This window comes from Dreissena polymorpha, chromosome 2 (assembly GCF_020536995.1).
Source record: "Dreissena polymorpha isolate Duluth1 chromosome 2, UMN_Dpol_1.0, whole genome shotgun sequence".
Lineage (NCBI taxonomy): Eukaryota > Metazoa > Mollusca > Bivalvia > Myida > Dreissenidae > Dreissena > Dreissena polymorpha.
Window position 1 is genome coordinate 42,003,538 of NC_068356.1, and position 11,885 is coordinate 42,015,422.

At 36.7% G+C, this 11,885-nt stretch overlaps 2 protein-coding genes across 3 annotated transcripts in view; both read left to right on the forward strand.

Annotated features, from left to right (window-relative positions):
* Positions 1–11,885, forward strand: part of LOC127866779 (mitochondrial dicarboxylate carrier-like) — a 157,059-nt gene that overhangs the window by 102,930 nt on the left and 42,244 nt on the right. The window lies entirely within an intron of this gene.
* On the forward strand, positions 4,183–9,693 carry LOC127866784 (histone H2A.V). Its single transcript, XM_052407590.1, has 5 exons — positions 4,183–4,271; positions 4,417–4,494; positions 5,800–5,913; positions 8,978–9,107; positions 9,419–9,693. Exons 1-5 carry the CDS (start codon positions 4,269–4,271, stop codon positions 9,475–9,477), a joined length of 384 nt encoding a protein of 127 aa, XP_052263550.1. The 5' UTR covers positions 4,183–4,268; the 3' UTR covers positions 9,478–9,693.

Sequence of the window (11,885 nt, forward strand, 5' to 3'; positions counted from 1 at the left end):
ACCTTCAATATAAAAAATGTTAAAGTTGTTATAACTTTGGTATGCTTGGACCTAGAGTCTTGAAACTTGACATGAAGGTTGGCCATAACTAGTTAGTAACCACTGGTCATTTCAAGGTCATTCATTTGAAGGTCAAGGTCACTGTGACCTTGAATGTAAAAATGTTAAAGTTCTTATTTCATGGTATAACTTTGGTATGCTTGGACCTAGAGTCTTCAAACTTGACATGAAGGTTGGCCAGGATCAACAGATGACCACTGGTCATTTCAAGGTCATTCATTTGAAGGTCAAGGTCACTGTGACCTTCAATATAAAAATGTTAAAGTTGTTATAACTTTGGTATGCTTGGACCTAGAGTCTTGAAACTTGACATGAAGGTTGGCCAGAACTAGTAAGTAACTACTGGACATTTCAAGGTCATTCATTTGAAGGTCAAGGTCACTGTGACCTTGAATGTAAAAATGTTAAAGTTGTTATAACTTTGGTATGCTTGGACCTAGAGTCTTGAAACTTGACATGAAGGTTGGCCAGAACTAGTAAGTAACCACTGGACATTTCAAGGTCATATTTGTGACCTTAAATGTTATTGTTGTTCATGTATATGCATGCATTCAAAACATAACACAAGGTTTGCTCATGGACTGTGCAGGCAAAGTAATGTAACTCTGACTGGCATTTTGACAGAATTATGTGCCCTTTTTATACTTAGAAAATTGAAAATTTTGTTATGTTTTGTGTTTGGGTCCACTTTATTCCTACAGTATCAAAGCTATTGCTTTCATACTTGCAACACTTATTAACTATCATAAGGGGACTGTTCAGGCAAAGTTATGTAACTCTGACTGGCATTTGGACGGAATATGGGCCCTTTATACTTAGAAAATTGAAAGTTTGGTTAAGTTTTGTGTTTTGGTCCACTTTACCCCTAAAGTATCATAGATATTGCTTTCATACTTTAACACTCGCGAACTATCATAAGGGTACAGTAAAAGGACAAGTATCATAACTCTGGATGTCATTTTTATTGAATTTACGACAATTTCAAGACATTCACCTGTGCAATGCTTATATCCAGTGGTCATTTATTAGCCGGATTTTTTTCGAAAAAATCTCGGCTTATAGATTGATGTTGTCGGGCGGGCGGGCGGGCGGGGTGGCGGCGTGCTCGAAAATGTTAAAGTTCTTATTTCATGGTATAACTTTGGTATGCTTGGACCTAGAGTCTTCAAACTTGACATGAAGGTTGGCCAGGATTAACAGATGACCACTGGTCATTTCAAGGTCATTCATTTGAAGGTCAAGGTCACTGTGACCTTCAATATAAAAAATGTTAAAGTTGTTATAACTTTGGTATGCTTGGACCTAGAGTCTTGAAACTTGACATGAAGGTTGGCCATAACTAGTTAGTAACCACTGGTCATTTCAAGGTCATTCATTTGAAGGTCAAGGTCACTGTGACCTTGAATGTAAAAATGTTAAAGTTCTTATTTCATGGTATAACTTTGGTATGCTTGGACCTAGAGTCTTCAAACTTGACATGAAGGTTGGCCAGGATTAACAGATGACCACTGGTCATTTCAAGGTCATTCATTTGAAGGTGAAGGTCACTGTGACCTTCAATATAAAAATGTTAAAGTTGTTATAACTTTGGTATGCTTGGACCTAGAGTCTTGAAACTTGACATGAAGGTTGGCCAGAACTAGTAAGTAACCACTGGACATTTCAAGGTCATTCATTTGAAGGTCAAGGTCACTGTGACCTTGAATGTAAAAATGTTAAAGTTGTTATAACTTTGGTATGCTTGGACCTAGAGTCTTGAAACTTGACATGAAGGTTGGCCAGAACTAGTAAGTAACCACTGGACATTTCAAGGTCATATTTGTGACCTTAAATGTTATTGTTGTTCATGTATATGCATGCATTCAAAACATAACACAAGGTTTGCTCATGCCTTGAAAAGTACTTACATTTCATTTTGACCTTTGAACAATATTTCAGTAATTTAAGTATTGCATTGACAAAAACACGAAAGGTACTTTCCTGTCATTTAAATCAAAAATCCGGCTTCAATGCGGTCATCTCCGACCGCGGAACTCTTGTGTACATGAATGGCGGGATATAGGCAAACTGAGTAACATTTTATTCCGTCGAATTCTATGCAAAATCGTTTACGCACGCTGTTCAGTTTGGAACGTTGGAAAGATAAATCAATGACAAAATAAAATGATCACAAACTTTACTTGGTAGACTCGCACAACTTTGATTTTTAGCTCGGCGTTTTCGGAGTAAAACCCGAGGTATTGTCATTGCAAGCTCGTCGTCCGCCGTCCGCGTCGTGTTAAAACCTTTACATTGGCTCTAAAATCACAGTGCTTCCATCTACAACTTTGAAACTTCATATGTAGATGCACCTTGATGAGTTCTACACGCCACACCCATTTTGGGGTCACTAGGTCAAAGGTCACTGTGACCTTTAAAAAAAAAAAAAAAAAAACTGACAAGTTTTCATTTATTCAAAACTGCACCCGTAGCCGAGCGTGGCACTCGTTATGCGGTGCTCTTGTTTTAACAGTGTTTTCACGAAGCTCTGAAACAATTTTGTTTATACGATACAATTTTGCTGTAGGAATATAATTTCTTGACAAAATCATGTCAAATTTCAAAGCAAAATACTTCACTCGCATAATCGCCAGATACAAACAACTTGTTACTGGTGTATGCACGTTACGTGTGTCAAATCATTCGCATATCATCAACAGATTTTAGGTCATGGTAATTCAAATAAAAGTTACCCCGAATATAAAGGTAAATTTTATCTGTAGCACATGTAAATTAGCGGAAAACCAGTGTCGGCTGAACTCGAATTACAACTGTTAACACCTTTGTTCAAATTAAGAACAGAGATATGGCGAGGCGGGTTGTTCCAGACTCCATATGTGCCTTTTCTGGGATCGACGGGCGGTGGATTGTGGTTGACTGACATCCTAGCAATCAAATGCCATTATTAATTCATTCGTTTGTTCATGATTTCAAGAATTCAGTGAAATGTTTCTTGATTATGAACATAAATATTGTTTGATAAAACACGGTCTAAAAAGCGCGTAACTGTGGGCAACGCCTGCATTTAAAGAAAACATTTTTGTTTAAATAAATGTTTATAAATAAATCTTTGCGGAAAAGTAGACGAACTGCGTTTACGTGGCTTTTTAGTTACATACAATGTTGAAATAATAGTTACTCGGCTCCCACGAATGCCAAGCAGATTTTTTTTAAGTATTCGCGAAAAATCGTGCTGTAAATACTAGTTAGCTTGTAGCAAACCGATGGATGCATACCATTAACATAATGTAGTGTGTATTAATAAGCATTCTGTGATAGTTTTAAAGGCCAAAACGATACATATGCTCACAAGTTTATATGATTGGGCGGATAAAGCGCTCGTGTAATTTTACTATCCCGAAAAACACTCACGTGCATGATAAGCAGCAAGTGCGAATGCGTTGTGTAAAACACTCTCCATAAGACACACGTAAATCAGTGCGTGGCTTCTCCATGCACATAGACTAGTACGAAATAACGATTATAGTATTATTTATTATCTGTCACTCTGTGCGCGGATCCTGCCTCATTGGCTTATTTGCATAATGCTGTTATCCAATCAAGAGTTATGTTCAACACAATTGATGAAAATTTACCTAGATGAAGCTACAAGATCTATGTTAAAACATACATTTATTGAAGTTAATTAAAATCTAAACTGGACAGCAATAAATTAACAAATGCTTAGTGGATGGCGGCAAACATGTAGTATTTCCGTTGTTTTTTGCTTCGCTGTACACAATATTGGGCTAGATTACTAAATTTAACGACGGAGTGTCATAGTGTCACTCAATTCATTAATTAACTAATCAAATGGCGCCATAGAAATCACAAGTTTATCCGGTAGATAAGATGTCGTGAATTGCAACAACAAAAAGATTTCACAGTTTGAGCGACTCTGTTTTGCCTGCGGCACGGTGACATAACATTGCTCAATCAAGTTGAGAACTTTTCATATTTCCCGCTTATCTCGTGACATACATATTGATTGTCGACGATAATGGAACGTAAATTATAATTGGTCAATCGATATATAAGCTAATATTTGATTGGCCGAAACATATCACGTGACTAACACTGACTGGGAGATATTTTTGGCGCTCGATAATTTATGCACAGTGTGTGCGTCAGTTTTTGTGCAGTGAAGAAGACAACGATCGTTTGAAATCATGGTAAATATCGTCGAAATTTTGGATTTTTTAAACTGCATCGATTTAAATCTATGTATGTTTCAGAATAAATGAATGTTTCTCTATCAGATGACGGTGATATTTTTTTAACGAAAGTAATTATTAAAGGTATTTAATTGCATTTTAGCCTGGTGGTAAAGCTGGAAAAGATTCTGGAAAGGCCAAGGCCAAAGCAGTGTCAAGGTCTGCGCGCGCTGGATTACAGGTTTGTAACGGGATTATTTCAATTAACTATTTACATAGTATTCTTTTTAACGTTTTACTATTAAATTGATTCGTTGATCAATGCATACTTGAAAAAAGATTTGATTGAAATCTTGCATACAAGTGGATCATTCTTTGTTTTTGGGATGTTTAAATTATGGGGAAAAAGGCGGAAATGACCATTTTGCAAATTTGTTTTGCTAGATTTTTGGAAGTTTAACATCCAACTTTGTGATAAATAGTATTTTAAAAATTGAATTGCATTATACTACATATTAATTGTAATACCCTGTATTATCTGAAAGGTTGCAAACATCCGTGACTAAGGCTTGTGATATTTCGAATTGGTGCATCATTAATAAACAAATTGCATATGTCATTCATCATAGACACCACATCACTTAGCTTTTGTGCCTTGGTGTTCAAATGTAATACATTACAATTGTGCAATTTATTGGTTATAGGTTCTTTGTTTCTTTTATGGTCGGCCGCCATATTTGTTATTATAAGTTCTATTTATGGTTAGCTCCCCTTTATTTTATTGAAATAAAAGATCAGTTCTGCAGTAAGATTAGAGATACAAGTCAAGTAGGCTATTAATATTTTTATGTAAAAAATATTACCATGCAGTTCTACAGCTAGGAATGAAAAGGACAATGGGTGGGGCACATTATTAGGGTGCAGTATCAAATGAACAATGTTACAATCTGTCCAGCACATATGTTTTAATCCTGGGAAACCTCGTTGATTCTTCATCCTGTAAAAGGCAATTTCAGCTTGTCCAACATATCAAGAAGATGTTGGCGTATTGCATATCAATATATATAAAAAGGTTAAAATATATGTTCTTTATTATTAAATAATTTAGTATGTCTACATTAAGGAATACATCAATAACAATGTAAGAAGAGATTTATATAGTATATTTACATTTGTTGTTATTACTGCAAGAAGTACAATTATTTTTAACGGCTCACACCCCATTTGATGTAACAAAATTGATGAGAATTTGAATATCAAAAGCATACTTATTTCAAGCGTGGGTATTTTTATAAATCAGTTATTTGGTAGATGTATATACACTATGACCATCTTGTCATGGACAAGGTTATCTATAGCTTTTCCCGATGTGGCCCCATGACTGCAATCATTCTTGAAAAAAAGCTCTCGTGTTGGTTGTCAGATGTAATTGTGGAACGACATATTTTTTTCCGAGTGGATGCTATTTTGTTATTGTTCTCACTCCTTCATGATGGTAATCTTATTGTTGCACCGTGGAAATGAAATATTTGTTATTTGCTTGCAGTTCCCGGTGGGTCGTATTCACAGGCATCTGAAGAACAGGACAACAAGCCATGGACGTGTGGGAGCTACCGCAGCAGTGTACAGTGCAGCCATTCTGGAATACCTGACCGCTGAGGTTTGTATTTTTACACGTTTAAACACGTTTACAATTATAAAATATATTTTTAATGGAAATGGCGCTGCAGAAGCAGACTCGTATCACCACACCACATGTTTCAGGAGCTCTGCAGGGTTGGTAATGGGGCCATGCATAGTTGAGATTGACCTTTTTGTCACAAAAGATGTTCAGTATAAATTTGAAGTAATTCGTTGTAGAATTGAAAAAGTTAATGTAAAATAGCCTAAAAATGATTGAAAATCTATACCCTAATTTCTCCTTTTCATCTGGCTCTCATAACAAATCTTATAATGAAATAACTTCACTGTAGGCACTTATGTACATTTCATCCTAATTGGAATGACATGAGATGGCTTAACATGCTCTCTTATAGTCAATCTTCTTGCTTCTGTTTTGGAAAAGTTATGTATTGAAGTCAAATGGTTGACTAAATAGTAGCGTCTCAGAAATTTTCTATCGCAATCTTGTACACAACAATGAAATTCATGTCTTTGATGCGCCTGTTCAAAGTCCATCTTGCTTTAAAAAAATAAATGAAAAAAAATGCTTTGATTTATTTTTAGCTCATCTATTTTTTGAAAAAAAATTATGAGCAATTATCATCACCTTGGCGTCGGCGTCCGGTTAAGTTTTGCGTTTAGGTCCACTTTTCTCAGAAAGTATCATTGCATTCAAACTTGGTACACTTACTTACTATCATGAGGGGACTGGGCAGGCAAAGTTAGATAACTCTGGCATGCATTTTTACAGAATTATGTGCCCTTTTTATACTTAGAAAATTGAAAATTTTGGTAAGTTTTGTGTTTAGGTCCATTTTATTCTTAAGTATCAAAGCTTTTGCTTTCATACTTGAAACACTTACTAACTATCATAAGGGGACTGTGCAGGCAAAGTAATGTAACTCTGACTGGCATTTTGACAGAATTATGTGCCCTTTTTATACTTAGAAAATTGAAAATTTTGTTATGTTTTGTGTTTGGGTCCACTTTATTCCTACAGTATCAAAGCTATTGCTTTCATACTTGCAACACTTATTAACTATCATAAGGGGACTGTTCAGGCAAAGTTATGTAACTCTGACTGGCATTTGGACGGAATATGGGCCCTTTATACTTAGAAAATTGAAAGTTTGGTTAAGTTTTGTGTTTTGGTCCACTTTACCCCTAAAGTATCATAGATATTGCTTTCATACTTTAACACTCGCGAACTATCATAAGGGTACAGAAAAGGACAAGTTGCATAACTCTGGATGTCATTTTTATTGAATTATAGCCCTTTTTTGACTTAATAACTTTGAATATATGGTTAAATTTTGTGTTTCGATCCACTTTACTTCTTAAGTATCAAGGCTATTGCTTTCAAACTTCAAATACTTTCATGCTATCATGAGGTTACTGTACCTGGCAAGTTGAATGTTACCTTGACCTTGACCCCTCGACTCTCAAGGTCAAATTATTAAATTTTGCTAAAATTGCCATAACTTCTTTATTTATGATTAAGATTTGATTGAAACTTTGACAAAACTACTCTTACCTGACATACCACAATAGACTCCACCCAAACCATCGCCCGTGCTTTCCCCCGAATCCCCCCCCCCCCCCCCCCGAATCCCCCCTATTTATTTTTTTTTGAGATCATCTCACAAATGACCACCACACCCTCACACTATCCCCCACCCCACCCCTCCCCCAATTTATTTTTTAACGGTTAAAAAACAAAACTATTTATTTTGATTATTTTATGTTTGAAATACCGTCCAACCATCTCACCCAAGAATCCTCCCCCCCCCTAATAATTTGTGAGATGATCTTAAAAAAAAAATTAGTAATTTTTTTTTTAAGATCATCTCACAAATTACCACCACACCCTCAAACTATACCCCCCCACCTCACCCCCCCCCCCATTTTTTTTTTTTGAAACTGTTAAAAAACAAATTTTATTTTTATTATTTTATGTTTGAAATACCGTCCAACCATCGCACCCAAGAATCCCCACTCCCCGATTTTTTTTTTCCTTTTTTTTGCATTTTTGGAAGAAAATGTAATAAATGTCCACAACCCCACACAATGCACCCCTCTTCACTCCACCCCTCCCTCCTTTGTGATTGAAAATGAGAGTCCCTGCACCTTTAAAAAGAAAATAGATGAGCGGTCTGCACCCGCAAGGCGGTGCTCTTGTTATTTTTTTATCGTTTGGCATGTTATTTACTTACCTCCCTTTAAAGCTTATTACTTCCCTTGGATAAAAGCTTATTACTTCCCTTGGATTTGTTTTTCTGACCTTTGACCTTGTAGACTGACCTTGACCATAACCTTTAGCCACTCAAATTGGGCAGCTCCAGGAAATACACATGCATGCCAAATATCAAGTTGCTATCTTCAATATTGCAAAAGTTATGGCCAATGCACCATACTGGGGGCATAAAAATAAGTGAAAATCTCTGACCTGGCCCCACCCAAACCCCATAACTTTTGACCCAGGGGTCAGATCAGAATTCCAAAAAGTGCAGGGTCGCACATATGCTCATAGCTACAATGTGTGTAAGTTTCAAGGTTTTAGTGCTTATAGTGAAGGAGGAGATAGTGGCCAGGACGGACAGACTGCTTAGTTAACCACAATATCCCCACGGCCCACGCTTTATAACAATGAAAATATCTTTACATCAACTGTGAAGCCGACCTTTCATGAAAACTGTTTGAGATAATCTGATTGTTAAATGCAAGGGCATTATCATCCCCCGCCAAAGGCGGAGGTATATTGTTTTGGCGTTGTCCGTCCTTCACTTATGTGTCCGGAGCCATATCTTGGAAGTGCTTTGGCAAATTTCATTGAAACTTGGTACGAGTATATATATGGATAAGAGGATGATGCATGTCAAATGGCATTGTACACCATCTGTTAATAACAGAGTTACGGCCCTTTGTATCTTGAAAAAATGCTTTTTGCTGTGTCAAAGCTCTAGTTTGGCTGGGGATATAAATTCAATGAATTTGCTTGTTTATATCTACATTCTTGGCATACATATGACTGACATGTAAAGAAACATCTACATGCTATTCAGGTGCTTGAGTTGGCTGGCAATGCCAGTAAGGATCTCAAAGTGAAGAGAATCACCCCTCGTCACTTGCAGCTGGCTATTCGTGGAGACGAAGAGTTGGACTCCCTCATCAAGGCAACCATAGCTGGTGGTGGTAAGTTCACTGATTTTTATGTAAATGTTTTTCGAGCATTGCAGTATTCAGTCTTCGTCAAAGGTATTTGCACTAAGGCTAGTAAACCAACAGACCGGGACAAGTCAAAGTTCGAGAGACTGTAATATTGTTAAAACAGCAAAAATTCACAACTGTTTAGCTTTTGAGTTTATTAGGTAGAAATGTATTTATTGCTCAGACTGGGTGTAACTCAGCAGCTTTAATAGTTGTCAGTGTTGAGTATTGATGAATACTTGTATTATGCAGATGAAACAAATACAAAATTCTAACTCTGATACATGTATTTTCAGGTGTCATTCCTCATATCCACAAATCCCTCATTGGCAAGAAGGGAACTCAGAAGCCATAGGACAGCAACCTTCATTAGCACCATTGTGTGTGTTGAGCAAGTGGACATCTATCAAGTGTTCTCATATCGTGAAACTGTATCGTCTTATATCTCCATAAACTTTCATTCATTGTTCATCAGCAAAATTTTTAATCTTGTGTTCTTGTCCAAACTAACATTTTTAAAATCATCTTTCATTCTCATGTTTTTATCTTGAATAAAATTTGGTTGTAAAAATCTGCGTTTTTTTTGATGATCAGTGCACCAGATGAGCTATTGCTACAGAATGCATAATCAAATCAAAATAAGCACCAAACCTTGTGCTGGTAAATTATGAGCTCCTACTTGAAATTTAAGTTTCACACTGGCAAGATTCACTTTGTCCTAGGGCAACAATACAAAAAAAAATTACTTGATCAATCTGCTTATTTGTTGACTGCATACACACAAAAAGTGTACATTAAGATACAGCTGATGTATGGGATCAATTGCAAATAAGCAAGTGGTGTTGCCAACCAACTAAAAATGAATAAACTCCTGATTGATCGACTCAAAAAGGATTTTCAACTGGCCACTGGTCAATCTGAACAGAGCTTTTTTTACATGACAAAAGCTAATCTGGTTAGCAGTTCACCTGAGCACACTGTTCATGGTGATTTTTTGTGATGACCTTTATTCACGTGTTGTGTGGCGTAAACATTTGTCTTGTTAGAGGCCCCATTTTTATGCCCCCCTTCGAAGAAGAGGGGGAATATTGCTTTGCTCATGTCGGTCGGTCGGTCCAGCAGGTGGTTTCCGGATGATAACTCAAGAACGCTTGGGCCTAGGATCATGAAACTTCATAGGAACATTGATTATGACTCGCAGATGACCCCTATTGATTTTGAGGTCACTAGGTCAAAGGTCACGGTGACCCGAAATGGTTTCTGGATGATAACTCAAGAATGCTTAGGCCTAGGATCATGAAACTTGATAAATAGATTGATCAGGACTTGCAGCTGACCCTTATTGATTTTCAGGTCAAAGGTCAAGGTCATGGTGACCCGAAATAGTAAAATGGTTTCCGGATGATAACTCAAGAACGCTTATGCCTAGAATCATGAAACTTCATAGGTAGATTGATAATGACTGGCAGATGACCCCTATTGATTTTCAGGTCCAAGGTCACGGTGACCCGAAATAGTAAAATGGTTTCCGGATGATAACTCAAGAACGCTTATGCCTAGAATCATGAAACTTCATAGGTAGATTGATAATTACTGGCAGATGACCCCTATTGATTTTCAGGTCAAAGGTCAAGGTGACCCGAAATAGTAAAATGGTTTCCGGATGATAACTCGAGAACGCTTATGCCTAGGATCATGAAACTTGATAGGTAGATTGATAATGACTCGCAGATGACCCCTATTGATTTTCAGGTCAAAGGTAAAGGTCACAGTGACAAAAAACATATTCACACAATGGCTGTCACTACAACGTAGAGCCCATATGGGGGGCATGCGTGTTTTACTAACAGCCCTTGTTGTGGTTTGGGTTGCTTGAAAAACATGGTCACTAGGGGGGGCGGGGCATTTTTCCTATTAAATATGGCCATAGTAAAACTGATCACACTCTAGAGGCCACATTTCTAGTCCAATCTTTATGAAACAGATTTTTTGCAATTATATCTTGGACGAGTATGAAAATGGTTCCGTTTGGTTAAAAAAATAGGCCACCAGGTGGTGGGGCACTTTCGCTATGGCTACAGTAAAACCTTGTTAACATTCTAGAAGCCACATTTATTGTCTGATTATAATGAAACTTGGTCAGAACATTTGTCCCAATGATATTTTGGAAGAGTTCGAAAAATTGTTACAGTTGGTTGAAAAACATGGCCGCCAGGGGGCAGGGAATTTTCCCTTTTATGCCTATAGTATCACAATATTTTGTTTGTTATTGATACCTTTGTTACAGTGTTGAAACCAGTATATGCATTTAATCATAACAACCAATGAAAAACCATCGTATTGAATTGCACAGATAATGTAATTACTGTGATGTTTTCTGAATGTTAACTTTTTTTCTTGTCCGAAAAATTTAGATACCCCAAAAATATTCACAAAATGCTATGTCCTAAAATAAGATACACTGACAATACACATTAAGCATTTTGATACTCCTAATTGTTGCACAAGTTTTGTTGTACAGAAATATATTCCAAGTTTGTACCTTGAGGCTAGTATCATGAACATATTTGAGTCAATATTCTGAATCAACTTGGAGTTTGCTCTCAAGTTTTTAGTTTGATCATAATGCTGCATTTGGTGTTTACAGAATTTTTGAATTGAATCTTAATCAACTCTGAGTTTGAGGAATAATATGTGCATAATCTTCTAGTTGATATTTGAGTGACATTCTCAATACTAAGCTGAGAGGAAATGAATTGTCTT